The 23,050-nt window shown below is 44.4% G+C and overlaps 1 protein-coding gene and 1 non-coding gene across 14 annotated transcripts; both read right to left on the bottom strand.

Annotated features, from left to right (window-relative positions):
- Positions 1 to 3,385: 3,385 nt before the first annotated feature.
- LOC145537512 (ubiquitin-like modifier-activating enzyme 1) lies at positions 3,386 to 22,607 on the bottom strand. 13 transcript variants are annotated; one of them, XM_081568190.1, is made up of 25 exons: positions 22,462 to 22,607; positions 19,985 to 20,043; positions 19,715 to 19,883; positions 19,456 to 19,590; positions 18,718 to 18,824; positions 18,417 to 18,507; positions 18,178 to 18,310; positions 15,768 to 15,865; positions 15,519 to 15,665; positions 15,214 to 15,390; positions 15,007 to 15,111; positions 14,836 to 14,916; positions 14,323 to 14,478; positions 12,318 to 12,483; positions 12,002 to 12,198; positions 10,337 to 10,401; positions 9,776 to 9,971; positions 8,779 to 8,853; positions 8,479 to 8,665; positions 5,050 to 5,138; positions 4,730 to 4,822; positions 4,413 to 4,604; positions 4,043 to 4,144; positions 3,836 to 3,936; positions 3,386 to 3,677 (listed from the first exon to the last, which is right to left on the bottom strand). In XM_081568190.1, the coding sequence occupies exons 2-25, from the start codon at positions 20,038 to 20,040 to the stop codon at positions 3,542 to 3,544; spliced, it is 3,054 nt and encodes a 1,017-aa protein (XP_081424316.1). In that variant the 5' UTR covers positions 20,041 to 20,043; positions 22,462 to 22,607; the 3' UTR covers positions 3,386 to 3,541. The 13 variants fall into 13 exon arrangements, with proteins under 13 accessions (XP_081424316.1, XP_081424315.1, XP_081424317.1 ...); XM_081568189.1 differs by having other exon boundaries at positions 9,773 to 9,971; positions 22,462 to 22,592; XM_081568191.1 differs by having other exon boundaries at positions 22,503 to 22,579.
- Positions 16,223 to 16,295, bottom strand: TRNAW-CCA (transfer RNA tryptophan (anticodon CCA)). Its single transcript has one exon. It is a non-coding gene; the product is annotated as a tRNA-Trp (tRNA).
- Positions 22,608 to 23,050: the final 443 nt, after the last annotated feature.

Below are 23,050 nucleotides of genomic sequence, written 5' to 3' on the forward strand. Positions count from 1 at the left end.
CAGAAACACGGGTTGTGAGGGGGTCAGGTGGTGGGCCCTGATGGGTCAGCCGTGTAGAGGCTGGGACACTCTCCTTTCCCAAATGCCTTCATGCAAGCTGGCTGCGGAGCCTAGATTCGGGTCATACGTTTGGCAGGTGACCTGCTGAGACTGGAGGCTTGGGGAGTCGATGTGTGTGTGAGGGAAGCAAGTCTCCCTCAAAGCAGCTGTGGTTGCAGCGCGAGAGTCCTAGGTGATTCTGCTAGAGGCAGGATGAATTAACGATCTTTGTCAGAATCATCCTCCCCCGGGTCCTGCCAAACCCCGGCCTCCTGCTGCTCACTGAGTTTGAGATTGCCTGGTCCCTTCCTTCCTGCGCCTCCTCCTTTGAAGGCCTATCATTGGAAGGGTGTCCTCTCCAGGTTCGCAGTGCACTTGTGTGCTGACTTTGGGGTCTTCTGTGAATTTCCACATCCACCACTCGGCCTCTCACCACCACCACACAGGCAGCACTGGAAACAGCTTCAGGCTCGCTGGGGAAAATACGGAAGAGCTGGGAGAGGAGGTGGACAAGGAGCCCCAAGGGAAGGACATGGTGCCTACTGACGCCATCTCCTACATTGCTGGACACAGGTGTCTTCAGCTAGTGACACACCTGCGTTCCCTCTTTGGGTTTGTGGCCCCATGCCGTGCATGTGTGTGTATATACACGTGTGCTTGTCTGACCTGTGTTTGTGTGGGTCTGTGCGTGTGTGTCTGGCCCAGGGCAGACTCAGAGATGAAGGTGACAGGAGAGGAGGCGTGGAGCAACCAGAAGAGGAGGCATGAGGCGTCTGACGGTGGTTGGTCGACGGTGGTTGGTCGACTGACGGTGGTTGGTCGACGTATCTCCGCAGTGACCCTGTCCAGGACGGGAACAAGGAAAGGATGGTGAGTGATAACTCAGGACCGTGACTCCAGAAATATGCAATTAGACCAAAAGGCAAAAACACGCTCAGCATTTCTGCCGAGTTGTTTTGTGTGTTTGGACCGGGAAGAGGGGTGGAGGGTCTGAGGAGTCACCCAGAGCAAATCATGTGGCTTGGGGCTTTGAAACCCATGCCTGTGGACCCCTCCGTTTCTGGGGATGTGAGCCGGCCTGCGGAAATGCTGGCCATGCCTACGACAGACCCAGGATGGTGAGGAGGCTAAGGTCCCGCGGACAAGGGCTGAGACCCAAAGGAGGAAGAGGCACAGAGAGCCAGGTTCACTGGAGATTTGTTCCACACACGTGAGGAGGAGACTGGGGAAGGTACTGGGCAGGGCTGCCAAGGATCAGCCCATCAGCCAGCACCCTGCCTCCCTGAGGGTGGCACACCCTGGCACAATGCGAGACGGAATGCGAGACGTGCTGAGGGAGGATGTCTGTGCGAAAACATAGTCATCCTAGGAGAGACGGGCTGTGTGTGTGGCATGCCACCAGGCACTTCCAGCCTCCCTGGCAGTGCAGAAAGGCGAGGAAGGTGCAGGAGTAGGGTGTACGTGTGTGCCCCTCTGCAGGGTGTGCCTGTGAGGGAGGGACCAAGGAGAAAGCAAGGGTGGTGGGCTGGTTGCCTGCAGAGTCCTTGGGATTGTGAGAGACGCGTTGGCATGTCAGCTCCCTGGGGGTCAGTTCAGAGCCTGCTGTCATCCAGTTCCAGGGACTAGGCAATAGCGGTCCTTCTGAAGATGCTCCATTCCTCGGCCTTAAAGTCCTCACGTGAATTCTTTGCTTTGTCTGGGGTCTTGTCCTTGGCAATTTGTTTGTCTCCTGAGTGATTCAGAAGTTGATGGGAGATGAAGGCCAAGGAGCAGGGACATTTTGCTGTTCATTGCAATAGCCCCTTTCTACATGTATATATTTCAAGTTACAAAAAAATGAAGCATTAAGTTAATCAGTAGCAGTAGCCTCATTTCAAGTGCTAAACAGCCCCATGAGGTTTAAGGGTTGTAGTGCTGAGCACTGTTTGCCCAGACAGTCCCGTAATGCCATGCTTGAGGATCTGGACCTATGAGAGTGGAGAAAAGAGGTAGAAGAATACAGTTTCTAGGCAGCCTTCGAACACTAGGATGATGGAAACCATGGATAAATGTTAGTGTCTTCAGTGCTGTAGAGCAATGAGGATGCCCAAGTGCCAATCCTGGAGAAACTTCTCCATTTAAACTCGACAACTAGCACCACCATTCAGTAAGATACCAGAGGTAAAGAAAATCTGCTCATTGTGTCCATGGCTTTTCTGGGAACAAAAAGAACCTATGGAAGAACTGAGGTCACCTGGAAGATTAATACTGTGGTGATGAAGAGTCAAGGACATACACAGTGTCTGGCCTGCAGCTGGCCCAGACAGTAGCCTGGATGTTGACAGGCCTGCCTGGTTCATGGACTTGCTTAGCTAGTTCCAATATCCAGGTTTGAGTTAGGAATGAGGGCTGTTTCTAACTGCTGTGTAAGAACAAGGGTCTTACATATCTGGGTGACATACCGAGGGTTTGAGTAGTTACCTTTAAGCACCCAAGCTGGTACCAGAGGGTAAGGAAGAAATACAGTGGCAGCTGAACACACTCGTTCCTTCAGCTGTCTGGTCAGTGTGCCTGCTGTGCTCTGTGCTCTGCAGTGGTTGTGTGTACTCTCACTGTTCATCTATGATAAAACCCTTTTAAGTTTTCCCAGCCTGCTGATATCGAAGAAGGAAACAGGGAGACCCAGGGATGAGGGCATCAGGGTACAGCAGACAAGGACTTTTCTTCTCTGGTCAGTAATTTCTTCATAAGTGTACATCTTAAGGCCATGAAACCTCAGTTGAGCAGAGCTTAAGATGAGGATCCCGCACAGCAAAAAGGCACGGTTATAAACCATCTGAGTGCAAGTAAGCTAGAAGAGGACCAAGCTCTAGGACACAGAGAAGCTAAAGTATATTCTCAAAAAAAAAAAATAGTATCATGTGCAGTACTACTTGCAACACTTATAGGTATTAATTAAATCTTTTTCTTCTTGCAAACAACTCTTTATCTGATCACTCAAGAGATGAAACAAAGAATATTCACACTGGCAAGATTCAGACCCATAATCCAGACCCAAATTCTACCACCTTGCAAACTGTTATTGCAAGAGAGTAGAACTTGAATCAGATATAATGCATGCGGTAAGGCTAGATATGCTCTACATCCAACCTACAAGTGTCTCTATTTGTCTGTAAGCAGAGGACAGGAGGAAAATGGAGCAAAGCAAGCTCTGGCAAAACAACTGGATTTAATCTTATCTGATAACCCTGGATTTAAGACAAATTCCATGCTGGCGCAGTGCGGAGCCTTTTGGATTAATATGTGAACTTGCTCCTTCCAAAGGCAACTAGGTTCAGGCCTTTGCAAAAGGAAGGATACGGCACACTTGGATTAACACCTCTTTATTAAGAATTCCAACACTAAACACAGGAAGCCACAACAACAAGTTCTCCAAAGGACTTGAGGCTCAGCTTTTGCCAGAAATATAGGGAAAATGGAAACACTGAGTTGAATGAAAACTTGGAAGAGGAGCATAAAGGAATTAGCAAATGGTGTATCGTACATAAGGAACCTCCACATCTTTGCCATCCTCATTATTGCACCACAGCTCAAGCGCCAATGTTTGCACGTGGTGTCCCAGCTTTCGCTTTGATACTTGGCTCACAATTTCTGTCACCCTAGTATGAGGAATAACAGGGTCAGGTAAGTAGAAAAAGAGAAAAGGACATATAGGGGCAAATAACTAAGGAAAACAGTAAATATGAGTTGCATAGAGAGCTGCTACTTCCTAGCCCAGACAGGACCTCTTTCTCCCTGCCCAGGGAGCCCAACTCACGATTGATCCATCCGTTCTTTCAGCTTGCTGGATGGCATGTAAAGGGCGTAGAGCGTGGATACACCGTGGGACAGCATGGTGATCTCCAATTTGTGCTCTGTCTGAAGATAGTTAAAAAGGAGGGACAACCATGTCACTAGGATGGACAAAACCAGGAACCAGGGCAAGCACTACCCTACATGTAGTAAGTGAAGAAGGGGGCCTTACCTTAAAGTGGTCAAGGAACTGCTTGAGGGTCATCTCTTTACCATTAGGCTGCGGCCCCTGCACCTCAAAGCGATCCCATAGTGTCCACTCTTGGTTATAAAACTGTGGGATAAAGCACAGTAGGGTAAATCGGAGGAGAAGCCCAGGTTTTACTCTCCTCTTTCAATCACAAATATGCCAGTTTCACTTCCACAGTGCACAGGTTCAAACAATGAACACAGGATGCACAAAATTAAAGCAACCCTCCAGAATGATGAAAACTAGAGCCACTTCTCCAAGGGTAAGATACATATACCACCTACTCATATACACATATAGTATCACTCACTGATGCGTAATACCAAAAGTTTCCATAAAAACAAGAGTTTACCTGGTGACGGGGTGGGGCAAGGGGCCCAGAGAAGCAGAAAAAGGGCAGGGCCAAGTTGATGAAGCTGTTCTTATAGGACTTAAGCTGTTGGTGTCCCTGTACCACTTTGTACAACTCCAGACATACAAGGCCAACTATAGCTGCTGTGGTTGTAGCAATGGCTGGGATGATCTTCCCTGCAATCAGCTTACTCTAGGACACAGAATGTGATGAGCAGAGGTGGTTGTTATGAGAGGCTGAGGGGCCACTGAAAAGGTCGTTATGTGGCAGATTCAAATTTGGAAAGGGTTCCAGGTTAGATCCAAATTTTTAGTTACCTTTTGCCGGTCTGCGGGGGGAATGTTGTAGTTCTCTGCCCGGAGATTGGATGCAGCCACAATGAAATCCATGTGAAAGTTCGTGTCATCATCCTATTGTTGAGTGGAGACAGAGGAAGAATAGAGGAAGCAGATTAGGAACAAAAGGTTTTCAGCTAGTATGGACTGACATCTATTCTCCTCCATCACCTGCCAGTCCAGCCAAAGATGTCCAGACCACAAAATAACTGGGCCATATGGTAGGCATGTAAACCTCACAAAAGCTAAAGATGGCTCAGCCCGTCCTGTTCTCCTGCTGAGAGTCACCTCCTCCTAATCACCTTCTCAAAGTTGATGGGGTACATCTTGAACCCAGAAAGTCTCTCTGGGTTTGGCAGCATGGCCTTGAGCTCCTGTAAGCTGTTATCATCTGCAGAGAGCAGATAGTACATGTCAATCCTCAGATACATATTCGATTCCATGCCACGGTCTGAGGTGAAAGCAGGAGTCCAAAGTAAGGCAGAGAAAGTTCACACAGATAAAGGATTTAAAAAGGGAAGACACCTTGGAAAAGAGTAAAACAAAGCGGGAAAGGTAAGGCAGAAACACCCCAAAGAAAAAAGAAGTAGACAGGTGTGTGGGTCATGAAAATTGAGTATATCTAGAGACACTGAGGGAAAAAGACTGACGCTAAGAAAGGTTTAGACAGCGATACTATTTGTAATAACGAGGGAAGCAGCCCAACTTGCTCACTGATGAATGAGTGGATGCAAAGATGTGGTCTATCCAGTCAGTGAAACATTAAGCCTCCTAAAAAAAGGAACATTTGCAATCCTGGCAGTTTACCAGCATAAATGCACTCAGAACTACATGCTTAGCCAGAGATTGAAAGGCAAATATTGCATAAGGTACCTAAAAATCAAAATCATAGAGATGGAATATACAGTATTGTTTGCCAGAGGCAGAGGGGAAGAGGTCTGGGGTGTTACTGTTTAATGGGTATAGAGTTGAAGATTTGCAAGTTAAGTTCTAGAAATCTGCTGCACCATATAACTGTATTTAATACTACTTAAGAGTCTATTTAAAAATGATTAAGACGGTAAATCTCTTGTGTTTTTTACCACAATAAAAAAGAAAAACACAGGATGTCAATGAGGACATAAATATAAGACATTTTAAAGAAGAAAGACAGAGCCAAGTGGAGATAAGAAAGAAACCACAAAGGCAAACAGGAGACCAGGGGATAAAAGATACAGAAAGGGATATTGCCGGGAAATGCACCAATAGGAAAGAAGAGAGTAGTATGAAATGGGATAAACAGGACACATCTGAGAAGGAAGGAGGAGAATAACAGTGCAGATTGAAAAAAAAAAATGTATAGGAAAGAAGACAGTAGAAAGTATCTGAAGGGGAGACAGGTAGGGAGATGCATAAAGAGAAATTTAAAGAGGAGTCGGTGAGAGTAGCTATTTCGACCGAAACTGCAAGAGATATATGAGGAGGGGAGAGATATACAAGGGAAGAAATTGAGGGATACATACAAAGAAGATAAAATGTAGACAGGGGCTTATAGATCACGAGACGGGTAGGGGAGACATGGAATTTTAAGTTGGGGGACAGTTACAGATGGGGAGATGAGGAATATCTTGAGAGAGAGGTGAGGAAAGATACCCAGCGATTAATAACAGGTTACAGATACATATCAAAGAGAAGCAGGGATGTAGATGAGGAGATCTGTCAAGACGAACCAGGGAAGAAATCAGGCAGAGAGAGACTAGTGGTAGAAATCACATCCATTTCTACCTCAGAAGAACACAAAAACTAGTGGAGGAAAATAGAACAAAACAAAGAAAAAACACAAAAAAAGACATGGTCCACCTGAGAGAAGGAGAAGAAAGAAGTAGTGCAAGAGAGAATTTGTCTCAATCAAACCCTACTGGATTCCTCCAGTTCCATTCTTCTTCCTCAAGATTGCTTTGGCTATTCGAGGTTTCTTATATTTCCATACAAATTGTGAGATGATTTGTTCTAGTTCTGTGAAAAATACCATTGGTAGCTTAATAGGGATTGCATTGAATCTGTAGATTGCTTTGGGTAGAATACTCATTTTCACTATATTAATTCTTCCAATCCATGAACACGGTATATTTCTCCATCTGCTTGTGTCCTCTTTGATTTCTTTCATCAGTGTTTTATAGTTTTCTATATATGTCTTTTGTTTCTTTAGGTAGATATATTCCTAAGTATTTTATTCTTTTTGATGCAATGGTGAATGGTATTGTTTCCTTAATTTCTCTTTCTGTTTTCTCATTATTGGAGTATAGGAATGCAAGGGATTTCTGTGTGTTAATTTTATATCCTGCAACTTTACTATATTCATTGATCAACTCTAGTAATTTTCTAGTAGAGTCTTTAGGGTTTTCTATGTAGAGGATCATGTCATCTGCAAACAGTGAGAGTTTTACTTCTTCTTTTCCTATCTGTATTCCTTTTATTTCTTTTTCAGCTCTGATTGCTGTGGCCAAAACTTCCAAAACTATGTTGAATAGTAGTGGTGAAAGTGGGCATCCTTGCCTTGTTCCTGACTTTAGGGGAAATGCTTTCAATTTTTCACCATTGAGGATAATGTTTGCTGTGGGTTTGTCATATATAGCTTTTATTATGTTGAGATATGTTCCTTCTATTCCTGCTTTCTGGAGGGTTTTAATCATAAATGGATGCTGAATTTTGTCAAAGGCTTTTTCTGCATCTATTGAGATAACCATATGGTTTTTTTCTTTCAATTTGTTAATGTGGTGTATTACATTGATTGATTTGCGGATGTTAAAAAAACCTTGCATTCCTGGGATAAAGCCCACTTGGTCATGATGTATGATCTTTTTAATATGATGTTGGATTCTGTTTGCTAGAATTTTATTAATATGACCCAGCAATCCCACTGCTGGGCATATACACCGAGGAGACCAGAATTGAAAGAGACGCGTGTACCCCAATGTTCATCGCAGCACTGTTTACAATAGCCAGGACATGGAAGCAACCTAGATGTCCATCAGCAGACGAATGGATAAGGAAGCTGTGGTACATATACACAATGGAATATTACTCAGCCATTAAAAAAAAAAATACATTTGAATCGGTTCTACTGAGATGGATGAAACTGGAGCCCATTATACAGAGTGAAGTAAGCCAGAAAGAAAAACAACAATACAGTATACTAATGCATATATATATATGGAATTTGAAAGATGGTAACGATAACCCTATATGCGAGACAGAATAAGAGACACAGACGCATGGAACAATTTTATGGACTCTGAGGGAGAAGGTGAGGGTGGGACGTTCTGGGAGAATGGCATTGAGACATGTGTATTGTCATATGTGAAACAGAGCACCATTCCATGTTCGATGCATGTGACAAGGGCTCAGGGCCGGGGCAATGGGATGATCCAGAAGGATGGGATGGGGAGGGAGGTGGGTGGGGGGTCCGGGAAGGGGAACACATGTAAACCCATGGCTGATTCATGTCAATGTATGGCAAAAACTATTACAATATTGTAAAGTAATTAGCCCCCAACTAAAATAAATAAATTTATAAAAAAAAAAAAAAAAACCCTACTGGAAACAGAAGAAGCAAGGAAAAAGGGCACTGGATAAATCTCAGACTGGAGATGACAGAGAAGAGCCAGGGGCAAAACATCAGTGCACAGGAGGCTTGCATGGACATGGGCTGAAGTGGTGTGGTGGCTCCAGCCCAACAAATGTGCTCTCACCAGTGGAGGAACCGGTTTGCAGCGCCTGGTCAGAAACCTGGATCCTGATGCCAGACTTTGGGGTGAACTCAGGCAACTGCACAGACTGAATGAGTATGGTGATAGCAGTCCGGTCCTGAGAGCCCACCATCCCATAGGTCTGGGCAAACAGGTTGGCAGCAGCTATCACGTAGTCCAGGTGCAGGGGCTAAGAGAAAGCAAGGTAAGGAGGGGTAAGAACATCAGTACTCCCCTACAGAGGCTCAGCCTCCTTCAGCGACTTTGCACCCAACCACAGAAGACCCAGGAGAGTAGACTTACATTGTTGACATCAAAGATAAGCGGGTGTGGGCAGCGTTTAGGCCCCGACCAGAAAGGGGCTCCTGAACCTTTGAGCTAGAAAACAGAAAGATTTGGGGGAGCAGAACCTGCCACAAGAAGCCTCTCTCATAACCGTGACTCCTCATTTTCAGTCCTGGAAGGCCCAACTCACTATCCTTTGACACTCACTTTCTGCCAGATAGAGAGATATTTATGAACCTTTTATGGACAGCCAGCCACTTTGTTCTTACTGTTCAGACACTACGTCATGTCCAACTCTTTGTGACCCCATGGACTGCAGCATGCCAGGCTCCTCTGTCCATGGGAGTTTCCAGACAAGAATACTGGCATGAGTAGCCATTCCCTTCTCCAGGGAATCTTCCCGACGCAGGGATTGAAGCCAGGTCTCCTGCACTGCAGGCAGATTCTTTACCACTGAGCCACCAGGGAAGCCCACTGGGCAGTGTACTAACAATTTACTATTAAATAGCAATTAACCTTCATAAAACTCTCATGAAATTAGGAATCACTATGCCTAATTCCATGATGAGGATACCGAGGTGAAGAGAGGAACTGCATAACTTGTTCCAAGAGAACACAGCTAGATTCTATGCCATTTACCCTGACTTTTTTCTTCTACACTTTTGACAGTCTTGACTGGTATTTCTGCAATGACACATCCTATGTCTAAGGGAAACTGATAACCAAGTATCTGACGGCTAGAGGAAAGAGTGACTGTGGATTAGAGAAGAAGGGTGGGAGTCTTTGACCTCAAAAATCACTTGCTTAATCATTCTAAGAGCTCTCAAAGCCTTGCTGAGCTTGCCACAGCGGGATTAACTGGAATGAATCATGTCAAAAGCATAGCGGAAGCCAACACAATAGTGTAAAGCAACTATCATCCATTTAAAAATAAATTTAAAAAAATTATAAAACGCTGGGGCAGACTGTTTCCGGTAAACCTGTTGACAAATGGTCCCTGCAACTGTGTTACTACCTGGTTAGGAGGAAAGTTGTGCAGCAGCTGTCTGATGCTGTTGGAGTACTGGGTATGCCAGTGGTAGTACGCCCAGGTCACACAGTCAGCCCATGATTGTGGCCGTTGCAGCACTAAGCTGCGCTGCACATCCTTCAGCACCTCCAGAGGTTGGGTGCCTGTCAGGCGCAGCGTTCGTTCCACAAACTTGGGGTCTCTATCAAGAATCAGAGGGGAAACCAATGCAGAATTACACAGTGATCCCAGGAGTAAGCTTATGTCTGTGGAAAGTCAGTCCTGACTTCCAAAGGTATAAGGCCCAAGCAACCATTAATTTATTCAGAAAGTAGACCAGGGAATTCCCTGGTGGTCCTCTAACTGTGCTTCCACCACAGAGGGTATGGATTCAATCCCTGACTGGGGAACTAAGTGTCCACGTACTACTGTGTGATTCTTGGTGTGTCCCCCAAGCCCCCTAAAAAAAAAAAAAAAAAGTACAGTAGCTCCTAACTGTTAAGAAGTTACAGAGTGCTTTGATGGGCCAGAGACAGGGTGAGGAGGCATTTGGACCAAAGTGCTCACGTAAGGTATTGGTTGACATTTTCTGCTGGCTTCTTGAAGAGACGTTCAAACTCATCCCGAGCCCACTGCAGACAGGGCAGAAAACATTACGTGAGGTACAGGAAACGAATGAGATAACAAAAAGTTTCTGCAGGCATAAGAGAGACCATCAGGGAAATAAAGCAAACAGGAAGAGCATGGCTGCTATGGGAAAACAGGCATGAAGCCATCCCAATGGGACACCTCAAACTTTTGAAGCCCCAACCCCCATTCTATTTAAAAATCAATGATGTTAATCTGGGCAGAGATTACTACACAAGCCGAAGTTTGTGGTAAACTTATTCTGAGGTTGAACACGTTACCCTAGGTATGTCATGCCTAAATTATAAAAAAAAGTTCACCCCAACAAGGAAACATGCATTATCTCTCCACAATGATCTTCTGGGGACTTGGGAGAAATAATAACAGCACTTTGCCCCTGAGAATTAAAGAGATCAATAAATACAGTCCCAGGCACAGTGATATGAGGCATCCTGTTGGTGGAGATCCAGATTCAAATGCCAGCTCTGCCACACTTTTGTGACCTTCATGTACATCTTGACTTTTGTATCCTCCTTTCACAAGTCTGTATCACTACTGTCTATACCTCAAGGAGTGAATATCAAAGAATAAGCACACAGGTGTGTATTTAAAACTTATTTTGAATGTCACAAGGACATACCAATGTAAATGCTTTGCAAAAGTCCTGTGAGTAACTCTCAATGTAAAATTTCCATTTCACAAAGCTCTTTTATTGGCCTCTCTATATGTTAGTAGAAAGAAACAGAGTAACGGAAACATAACCTTGCATAGGTTTTACATATTGAGAGAAACAGACACATACACACCAACACATCTTTCTACCTCTCCCTCCGTCTGTCTCTGACTATAAATATATACATACACACACAGACATGGGAGGCATGGACAGGCAGAGAGACACACTGTGTACTGAGTCCATAAGTATAAACTCATCCTGAAAGGAAAAGTGACAGATTCAACTGTTTCTTCTCATTTTCTGACTAATCTCATACTTCCGACACATCCTCAAAAACTGCATTAGGAATTATTTGGGTAAAATGATGGTTATTTTGGGACCGAAAAGGAGACAGGAATTAGGGCTAGCTTCTGAGTTCCAGTTAAAGGGAGGCTTTTACATTGTCAATCTTGATGACAAATATGTTCATACATTTATATATGCACGTTACATAAACAGAATTAGTCTGACAAACAAGTTGCTAAATGTATTTTGGACAAAAAATCAGAACATCAGTCGTAAATATGTACGCAGTAGAGACAGGTTTAAATAACCAGCAGAGCTGATATTAAGAAGTTGATTTTCTTTAGCAAGAAAACTGTATTCTGTATATAAAGAAAGACATCTTCACTTTTTAGATATACACTTCTTATGTAAAATGTTTTATATAGTATACATAATACTTTCCTGTATGTTACCAAAATAAAATTCCCATGTTAAGAAAAAGCATTCCAAAAAGTTTAGGGTACTAGGTTTAAAGTGAAGGGAGGAGATTTGAAGGGAGGGCACATTTTATATACACTGAGGCTTGCATCATTGGAATAAAAAGAGCTTGGCACTGTCTAGAGGCCTGTCTTGTTCCACCTCTTTCTACCCCCACAGCTGATCACCTGCAAAGTGTGCTCGATGGCATTCGGGAAGTTCTTCAGGGTGCAGATGGGGATGGGCTTCTCAGGAGGGTCCTGGCTGGAGCTGTATGACTCTGTCAGGAAGGGGATAACCACTTGTACATTACCCTTGGTTCCCAGTGTACCTGACTCCAGAAGTGGCTTATGGTAGTAAACACAGCGGCGGTCCATGTATATGCCTGTGGGAAAGAGTCAACAGATGAAGGGGAGGTAAACATCAGTACAGGAGAAGATGACACTCCCTCCCGAAAACACAAACACGGCTCTGGCCTTGTTCTCACCCATCCAGCGCACTTACGGGCATCCACATTGTCCAGGGCATTGGCCACACCATCCAGGTTTTGGAAGAAATCATCATCATATACATGCTCTGTCTCAGGGCCCACACAGTTCTGATGGCTTATAATCCGGATGTGTGGATTTATCTGGCTCACAGCTGCAGCGGCTGTATCAGACTTCAATTTCTGGTTAGGGGCAGGGGAAACAGAATTGTCATGTATAAAATCACCCAACACACCTGTGCAGACCTCTTCTGAAAACTGATTAAGTAATGATGCTCAAGACCAACACTGTTAGTTCAGGGGGCCCTGTGGCATATGACAAGTGCCACAGACCTGAGGCTGAAACAAATTGGGAACAGGGCTGAAAAAGAAAATAGTAATACGATAGGAGACAATCGGTCGAGCCCCTGTTTCTTCTATCTACCCAATATGCATTGTTATTTTTAGTTGCCAGCACCCAGAATGCACATGGTGTGCATTCACTGCGAGAAAACCAAGATCCTCTGGTTTACCAAAAGCACAATCCTCTGAAACCCCGTGTCAGCGCAAGTTCGTGGTCTGTTCAAAACCTTCTATCGGTTCCCACTTTCAACTAAGGATAAGATGAGGTGGCCCCTATTACTTTTACAAGTTTCTTTATTCCCATGATCTCCCACTGTCTCTGTCTCTCAACCACAGAAAGAATATTTCAACCTTGAGATTTTCCTCATGCTGCTATCTTTATGTGGTATACTCTTTCCTGAGATTTCTTCCACTTCACCTGTATTATCTTTAATTCTCTGTGGAAATGCCACCTTTCCAATGAGAACTTTCTTTACCACACTGCAAACTATCCTCTCATGGTACTTGTTCTTTATCTTGCTTTTCATCCTTAGCCCAAAACATTATTTTTCACCCCATGTTTGAACTATACATTGTGCTATTGTTATTTATCCACTCTAGCACTTGGCAAAAGCAGAGCTCTTAGAAAGGTTTTTTTAATGTGATGCAAAGCCATCAAGATTCCCTACATTAGACATTTAAACAGAGAAATGTTTAAATTATATAAGTCTGTTTAAAAATCAGATAATTCCATTACATAACACAAATGTTAAGAAAAACATTGCAACATGAAACTTTAATATTAGACAGGAATCAACTGTATTAACAGTTTTGCAAATTTGTCTTAAGCTGTTTTAGAAGACAGATGAATTTTCACAAGTACTGCAGTCAATGCATTGTATATGTTGCTTAAAAGAACATAAGGGGTATTCAGCCTTGCCAAAAAAAGTTCCAGTAACAGTTTTCAGGTGATATTTAAAAAAATACATAAAAGTAGACAAGTGTTTACAAATGTAGTTGCAAGGTGAAATGTGGAATCCATAGCAACATCCACTGGTTTTCAATGCATTTTGAAAGGATCTCCTTTAATGCACAATTCTGTACCATCATACATTGATCTAGTCATTTGGAAAACACTGTGTCCTTTTCAGACAGCTTTCAAAAGCAGAGAGGAAGGTTCCCCATCCCACTGGTGAGATGAGAATAAGAAGAAAATAATATCCCCGTAAGTCTTAACACAGCTGTGGACTTGAGGAAAGAGCGCTGTCTACCTCCACCGAACTTTGAGACTCTCTCAATGTTATGTCATCACATCAGAGAAGAGCAGAAACTTCTCTACTTTCTTATATATCTCAACTATCAAAGTAGAGCCTAGCACCTGCATGATAAAATGAAAGGCAGACACCGAGCAGGCAAAAAATAACCCTGACTTTAACAAAAGACTTTCCTCTATAACCTAGCTTCTGTAATCTCACATAAGCAGTAACTAAAAATCAAAGGAAAAAAAGAGTAGGGAGAGATGTAAAATGGCAAATGCAAGATATAAGTACTCAGTGAATACCTGCTGAAAAACTGAACTGTAGAGAAAAATTAAGGGAAGAGCTGAAGGAAAGGGGGAAACACAAAAGACCTAAGTCAGTATGATGGATAACAAGAAAAAGGAGAAAAACTCAACAACTTAACCCTGTCCATCTCACTCACCGTGACATCCCAAGGACGGAACAGAAACTGTCGGTTCAGATTTGACTTCTCAACGACGTCCATGTCTGTAACTGTGATTGACCCACCATCCCCACAGCCGAGGCCAATCATGGCAAAGTTCTTGAGCAGCTCACAGCCAATGCCCCCTGCACCCACCTGAAAGGCAGTCAAGAAGAGAGAGAGGTAATGGTTAGGGGGCCTTGGGTAACAAAGCCACCCCTCAGTCCTTATTCTTTCTGGAGACTGTAAGAGAGGTTGGTTAACAGAATCTAAGACTGCATATTTAAGGCCCAGGAGCATAAAAATGCATGCTCATCAGGAAAAAGGCAGAAGACCAGGAATCAAGGACATGGTATGAAAACAAAACAAAACAAAACAAAAACACAACAACAGTAAACAGAAGAGATGATAGTACAATCAAACACCCTCCCTTCTAAGGCAAGGGGAGACTCCAGAAGAGGTGGCCAGAGCTAGAATAAATAAAAGTAGCTTTTGCCCAACAGGCATTCTCACCAAGAAGTATCTCTGCTTTCCCAGCTTCTCTTGCAGGCTGGAGCCAAATACAGCCGCTTGCCCATCGTAACGGTTCTGGCACTGCGTCATGTGAAGGGAGGAGAGGATTAGAGAAAAGGTCCATTAGAGAGGACAAAAGTAATACCTTCTCTGTGGGCCCCCATCACGTACTGGAAGGCATTTGTCCTCTGTGAGAGCCTCTTGGTCCTCAGGGAGACACTCAAGGGCATCAAAGTACAGCCACTGCATAATAGGCATGAACTTTCCAGAGCAGGCCTGAAGAGGAGGTAAGAAAGGGGAAGTGATCCCTGGCTAATCATAGCCTGACAGCAAGTAGCAGAGTCAGGAAGAAACCTGGCCCACTCCCACCACACCTACCTTCATAACCTCCTGAGCAGCCAGGCCCCCAATGAAGGCGTTCATGGGTGCTAGATCCCCAGCAGCCACGTAAGCCAGCTTCCTGATGAGGTCTTCACGCAAACTGTCTTGCTGCACTGCTGGCGGGGCTTGAGCACTCACAGCCTCTGCTAGGACCACCAGTTCTGTTGCATCCTCCTGGTAGGACACAAGAAACAAAGGCTCAGTCATGCCACTGTGGGGAGAGGGAGAAAAAGTAAAGAGATGGAAGAAGTAATGGCGGAGCTTTGGTGCAAGGACCCAGGCTGGCTTGATCACCCACCTACCTCACTGTGGGGCTGAGGGGGCCGGCCATGCTGAGCACAGAACTGGTGCAAGGCCTGGAAACCAATGTGCAGTTGAGCAGAGCGAGAATACTCGGCAATATCTGTTATCACAAAGTCTGGCTCTGCCAGTGAGTTGAGCAAGGATTTCTGGTGGAGAACAGAGAATAGCACATCAGAACTAGAAAAGCAAAATGAAACAAAAGAAAACATACCTGGAACCCTACAGTATACCCTCCCATACATACTCACAAAGCTTATCTTCTTAGGTATTTTGACCTGACTGACAATGCCTCCACGGATATAATCAGAGAAATTTGAAGTATCACAGATACTAAAGGTGTAGGGACCTAGAGGATAAAAAGCATGAAGGCTTATCTGTCAATTCACACCATCCCAAGATCAACAGGACTATCAAAACCAGAATGGCAAAACCTCCCACTCTCACTCTTCGCCACCTACCTCTACCTTGGATTGGAAATGGGATTAGCAGATGCAAACTATTACACCCAGGAGAGATAAACCATATTCAATACCCTGTGATAAACTATAATGGAAAGAAAGAAAGAAAGAAAAGAAAGGGAAGTCGCTCAGTCATGTCCGACTCTTTGCGACCCCGTGGACTGTAGCCCACCAGGCTTCTCCGTCTGTGGGATTCTCCAGGCAAGAATACTGGAGTGGTTTGCCATTTCCTTCTCCAGGGGATCTTCCCTGACCCAGGGGTCGAACCCGGGTCTCCTACATTGGAGGCAGACGCTTTAACCTCTGAGCCACCAGGGAAGCACTATAATGGAAAAGAATACATAAAAGAATATATATACAACTAAATCACTTTCCTATAAAACAGAAACCAACACAAAAGATGCTAAGTCAACTGCACTTCAATTAAAAATACTTTCATTAAAAACTAACAAACAAAAAACTCCACAATCCTGACTTCTTCAATACCATAGCTACTCGATGTCTAAATTGTCACTCTGAAGAAAAAGCAGCGAGCTCTTACAGGATCCAACATCAACGAGATAAGCTCAAAACTTATGAAAACAAGAAAATGTAGCTTGACAACTCTAAAATCCACAATTATGTTGCTTCCATCAAAAATTTCCAGATTATGGATCTCTGGCTTTAGTTTTCATCAAGTCTGTAAACTGTGAAGCATTATATCTTTAAAAAACATTTTTCTGCTCATGCCTTTGTTGGGATTCATTAAATTCCATGTATTTTTTTTCACTTGAAGCAGCTTGTGTTTTTTTCTATCTTCCAAATCACTCTTTACTTAATTTATGATTACTGAGAACTCCACTGACGTATGAAATGTTTTTATGACTTGACAGGGGTTGTTGTTGTAAAGAACCTGCCTGCTAATGCAGAAGATGTTAAAAGAGTTCCAGGTTGGATCCCTGGGTTGGGAAGATCCCCTGGAGAAGGAAAGGCTATCCCACTCCAGTGTTCTTGCCTGCAGAATCCCATGGACAAAGGAACCTGGCAGACTATGGTCTGTAGCGAGGCAAAGACTTGGACACAACTTCAGTGACTTAGCGTGCATGCATGCATGCGTGTGTGCACTGACTTTATATACTTGGTATGTTTGCCAAATTAACACACAAGAAAAAAGTAGTAGATTTAACACGGTAGGAGAAATTATCCACAATACAACAAAGAGGGGGTAGAAAAACCAAAAAAGTAATGTGGCTTAAAATACGTGCAATTGGAGATCTGCAACAAGATGATGGAGTGGGGAGTGAGCTGAGAAAGTAGTATTTTGACCAAGGAAACAGGGGTGGGGAGGACACAGAAATTTTCCAAATCTGATAAAGCTATGAACTCAGAGTTAATATAAATTTGATAAATCACAAAGGAAACATGGAGAAAATTACACAAAGGTCTATCATAAGTGCAAAATTACATTCAGGTGTATCATAATCAATACATTGCTGAAGATCAGTGACAGAAAATATAAGCACATTAAAGACAAAGGAACAACGAAAAGAACAGGAGACTTTGCAGGGAAAACAGGCAAGAAAGAACAGAACCACATTTTTAGAATGCTACACTCTGCAAAAAATTGTTTTTCAAAATCAAGCATTCTGAAAGAAAGACAATTTCAAACATCAAAAAGCAAGAAGAGTCACCACTAAAATACAACATAAGATAAAGCGCTTGGGCGGAAGCAAAACGACACTGGATGCACATGTAAACCTAGAGAACATGTAACTGTCAAACAGAATCAAATAATTTTAATTTGAGCATTATAAAATAAAAATGCTCTTCGAGCTTTTTCATGCTTGAAGAACTTTATGACATGTATGAAATTGCAAATATTTTGTTGTGTGTGTGCAGTGATGAAGTATTACTTGGAAAAGTCAATGCAGAACTTACTTTTATACAGTCTGAAAGTTAAAGAAAAAAAAAAAGAGAGGTGCAATCAATGAGCCAGATGGAATCAAACGCTAGTGGTATTAATCTATTCTGCTTCTAGGTTCAGTTCACAGTTCTCAACTAAGGCTACTTGGATACCTGTATTATAAATCCCAGGTGAGAGATTAGAGACTTATCTCCCCTTGGCGTGTGGTATATATAATTCAGCACACGTCTGTATGACCACAGGGACAATTCTCCTTTTGCTCTAGGTAATCACTTCTTGACCCCAGGCTTAGCATACCCAGCACTTTGATCTCTAGTGGACAGATGCCGTTGAGTTCATTCATGCCCTGAATTTCTGTAAAGGAGACAAAGTCACCGCTCTCAAATCCATGTCGGGCTTCATCCAGGCAAGTGACAACACCAGGGTTGCCCTGGTTGGAAGAGAAGTAAAGAAAACCTCATATGTAGATCAGGGTACCAGGAGCATACACAAGGACCACGGCTACAAACATACCATCCTGGGGCCAGACTCCATACCTTGGTAACCATAGAAACCATAGCACTGAGAGGCTGTTCCCCATTGGAATCTGTGAGGATCATTTCCTCTCCAAAGTCACAGAACAATTGCCTGTAAAAGGAGAAAACAAGACTGAGACCAGGAACCTGGGTATTGAGGCATCATGCTGGTAATCAGACAGTGCTTACGCTGTATGGGCAGAGGTGGACATGCAGACTTGCACACCTGGTTTCCTTAAGAGAATCATTAGGGCACTGAGAGCCAGGGGGTTTGGGCCTGGGCTAGGAAGGAGTTAGGATAAAGGGAGAAGCAGGCACTCACCCAAAAAGACCTCGAGTGTCTGCTACCACCAGCTTGATTCCGTGTCTGTGACAGAACTCACCCACCTGCAGCTGGTCCTCCAAAGGAGAGTTGGTAAGGACCACCACCTGTAACAAGAAAGAAGCTCACTGCAAAAAGGACTGGCACTGAGGAAGGGGAGTAAGAAAATAAAGGAGAAAGGCAGGTCAGGAACTGCCAGATGTTCAGGGCTCAGGCTTACTAGTTCTGACCTGTTCTACAAATATAAAATACACGTATCACACTCAGTGAGGGCGAAATCTCAAGATGAATATGAATTCCCAGACTATGACAAGAAAAGTAAAGAGGTAGTAGTGGGACAGAATGTGAAGACCAACTAATTCACTTTTTTGAAAAGCAAACACCCACTCCTACCTTCCTACAACCATGCGTGCCCTTTTACATACTCTGTAAAAGTTGGCATTTCACCTCCAATCCTACGCTTTCATTAGTTTCCATTTTCAGACTAAACAAAATAGGACAAAGCTAACCCTGTTCAGCAATGATGTGGAAAGAATCATTGTCCAAATGTTCCTCCCTAATCACAAGGGTACGTTTCTACCACTACAACAAGGGTAGATGGGTACCCAGTACCCAAGTTCTCTGGGAAACCCCAGGCAGTGTATCAGCACCCACAGGCCCAATCCATTGAAAAAAAAAATAGTGAACAAACTAGAAAATGGATCTGAGAAAAGTAAGGCAGGTTGATGCTGCAGATACCTGGAAATCACTAAGGAAGTCTTCAACAAGGGCCCCAGAGTAGGTGCTGACTAGCACATAGCGGTTGAGTTCAGCAAGGCGGGACTGTGAGGCTTCAGCCCAGTTCTTACCAATGTCCTCCTCTCGCAGGTAGAACTAAAAGAAGGTACAGAAAGGAACGCGAGAACTAGAAGAAGGTACAGAAAGGAACAAAGTGAAGTGAATGCAGAGATCAAGCAGTTAGGTGCCTGTGCAAGGAAAGGGAGTCAGGAAGGGGTACCTGGGACGAGAGGTCAGCCCACTGAGCAGTGCCCTGATCATGCAGGGTGACAGCTTTGACACCACCGAGGATGATATTCTTGGCAATCTCCACCCCTAGGCCCCGAAGGCCTGATACCAGCACACTGGATGCTTGGAGATGCTTCATAGCCTCGTGGCCGAGGACATATCTGCCAGGTTTGAAGAAGACTCTGGGTCAGGGCTTGGCCCACCCTCCTTTGTCTTCTATGTCCCTCTGCTGCTTCATATACCCAGGTTTAGGCACACTTACAACTGTCGAGAGTAAAGACCCTCATCTATGTCTGTTTCACTGCACTTCTTTGGCATTTCCTAGGAATGGAGGGAAAAAAAGTTTCAGCAAGATAAAATAAGGGCTTAAATAACAGAGATACTGCTACTCGACCACCAACTACAACACCATCCCACCTCCAAGATTTATGTTAGAGACACTGGCTGATCCTGATGGCTCTGTGGACATCACAGAACAAGCAGAGGAGAAATCAGGACTTGGTTTTGAATCAGGTCCAGACATGCATTGTTTCGACAGTGGCAAGCTGGGCATCTTTAGAAAAAGGGTCAGAGATGAGCCAGATGTAGGCAGACTTTTCTTTTTGTTAATGGTAACTCTAAGGGAGAGAAGGGGTTTAGTACTAATAATCTCATTTTAAGAAAAGAAGAATGAAAACATGCTAGGTACTAAAGCCACTGAGAGGAAGGAAACAGAAAGCCGAGCTCAGACAGCTGACATTCCCTAGGAAGAGAAAAGAGTTTCAGGAAGTAACAGACTGAAGACTCAGGACCACACCCCGGCTAGATCACAACGTCTGCCTGGGTTTCAGGCAGGCTGAATAGATGCTGAGCAGGGGATGCAGGCTGATGTAAGGCTGTTGGAGTAGGGGATATGATAATGCTCTATGGGCCAATGAGACCACAAGTGAAGACTTGCAGCTTCTGAATGAGGATGCTGGGGGCCTCCCAAGGCCCTCAGGGTGTAGTATAAGGCAAGATGTGGAGTAACAGGATTTTTTAAAAAGCTAGAAAATTAGCTACTTTTCGAATGCACAGATAGAGCACCAGCAAGACTGGGAAGATGAGCCTCTACCAGGGATGATTAGGACCAAAATCTGCAAGGGTGTTATCAGATGCTGCCACAGAAATGGGGGGAATTGGGGAAGAACTGGGGAAGGATGTCTGAAGGAGTATATATCCAAAGAATTTCTGCCTGGTGTCTTATCTCTTAGGGGGTTCTGAGGGATGATACCTGGGATTATTTGAAAAGAACTGTGCCACAGTGAAAAACCTGGGTATTCTCCAACAGCAGATAATGGCTTAGGAGTAAAGCATATTAGTGAACAACAATATTGGATTCAGAGGTGTTTCCTTATGGAAATGCTAAAGTGGAGTTTGTGGAGCTGGGCCACTAAGCAGAAATCTTGGCCTTAGGAACATTTCTTAAAGGAGATGTAGAAATGAAAGGTCTTTAAACTGACATGCTAAAGAAAGATTGTATTTTAACTGGAAATACTGGGTCCAGAGTGATCTCTGTGATAAGAGATTACAATGAAGGTGAGCTGTGTGGACGGGGTCTCTCAGCAGGGGTTAGTTAGGGTCAGTAGTATTCACTGGTCTTGTACTTTTTTTTAATCTCTGCAAGGTTGCTAGGAGGAGAAAACGAGTGAGTGAAATGGTGTGTCAGCAAAGATGTTCGAGAAAAGTCTCTTTGAGGGAACTGAAGGGTAAACACACCGGGCCCAGGCTTGGGTTCCTCCTGGAAGCTGTGAAGGTACTAATTTTGATTTAAGGTCTTCATAGGAATATATGCCTAGCAATTCTGAGCCTGGTGCTGTAAGATACTAGGGAGTAAGATTTTTGACTAGACATGTGGACCTGAGCCTCTAAAGGCAGAAATCGGGGCCTCTGGAGCCCTGAGGTGCGATTTTGGAACCCAAGGGAAGAAAGGGTAACATCCACCCTGCACTTGGCTGTTATGCCCTTGCACCAGCACTTACACGGCCCCTTAAACTCAGTTTAGGGTATCCCAGTTCAGTTCGGGAGAAGGCAATGGCACCCCACTCCAGTACTCTTGCCTGGAAAATCCCATGGACAGAAGAGCCTGCTGGGCTGCAGTCCAGTGGGGTCGCGAAGAGTCGGACACGACTGAGCGACTTCACTTTCACTTTTCACTTTCATGCATTGGAGAAGGAAATGGCAACCCACTCCAGTGTTCTTGCCTAGAGAATCCCACGGACGGCGGAGCCTGGTGGGCTGCCGTCTATGGGGTCGCACAGAGTCAGACACGACTGAAGCGACGCAGCAGCAGCAGCAGCAGCAGCAGCAGCAGCACAGCAGTTCAGTCCGGTCGCTCAGTCGTGTCCGACTCTTTCCTACCCCATCAACCGCAGCACGCCACGCCTCCCTGTCCATCACCAACTCCCGGAGTCCACCCGAAGCCATTTCCACTGAGTCGGTGATGCCATCCAACCACCTCATTCTCTGTCGTCCCCTTCTTCTCCTGAATCCCAAGAACTCCCCAAAACCCTTCCGAAAAAAGCTGGCTAAAAATCGCTGCCCGAAAGTGCTGCCAGAGGAGAGCAGCAGACAAAAGCCATCTGTTACCAATGCCAGTTCGCCACGTGGCTCCGCCGGCTACTCCACGTGTAGCAGAAGCCAAACCCAGCCAAAGCATTCTTTTTACTCTTCCTTCCCCGCCGACTAACTAACAGATAGTTGCTGCAGCCTCAGCCTTACCTGCTCTCCCTGCTGCCCCTTTCACTGATACACCTTTTTACCTCCAACGCAGAGACAAAATGGTGGCCACTAGGCTTATCGCGGAAAGCTTGCTCTTCCTCTTTGTCTCGCCAACTGGTGAATCACGGCTGACGTCAGCCGCATTAGACACGTCATTACGTATGCTGCAGGAAAGGGGAAGATAGCTCCCTCTGGTGGCTGCATGCACTAGTGTTAATAGCTCAGTCGTTTCCTCCTCTTTGTGACTCCAGAGCTTGTAGTCCCACAGGCTGCTCTGTCCATGGAATTCTCCTGGAAATAATATTGGAGTGGTTTGCCATTTTAAAATTGGTACAAGGTAAAATACAATAGTTACATCGTTTTTGTGGGCTTCCTTCGTAGTTCAGTGGTAAAGTGTTGGCCTATCAAAGCAAGAAATGGAGAAAGTTCAGGAACCCGGGAGTTCAGTGTATTTGGGTGGAAACAGAAATCTTAAAGAAGTAACCTTTCCCATAGCTGCTTTTCTTCTTCTTCTTCTTCTTCTTCTAGCAACACATACTTTCAGTTCAGTTCATTCCCAGTCGTGTTAGGCTCCTTGATACCCTGTGGA

The sequence above is a fragment of the Giraffa tippelskirchi genome, chromosome Y, assembly GCF_054371585.1.
Source record: "Giraffa tippelskirchi isolate mGirTip1 chromosome Y, T2T-mGirTip1v1.2.pri, whole genome shotgun sequence".
Lineage (NCBI taxonomy): Eukaryota > Metazoa > Chordata > Mammalia > Artiodactyla > Giraffidae > Giraffa > Giraffa tippelskirchi.

What these genes read in the sequence shown, in the direction of transcription:
- LOC145537512 (XM_081568188.1), bottom strand. Translation starts at nt 20,275, where the DNA reads ATGCCCAGCTTGCCACTGTCGAAACAATGCATGTCTGGACCTGATTCA. An exon ending in CCCCTCAGCCCCACAGTGAG is followed by an intron (nt 15,391 to 15,518) that starts GTAGGTGGGTGA and finishes GTGTCCTACCAG; the next exon opens with GAGGATGCAACAGAACTGGT. An exon ending in GCAAACCGGTTCCTCCACTG is followed by an intron (nt 5,139 to 8,478) that starts GTGAGAGCACAT and finishes TGCTCTCTGCAG; the next exon opens with ATGATAACAGCTTACAGGAG.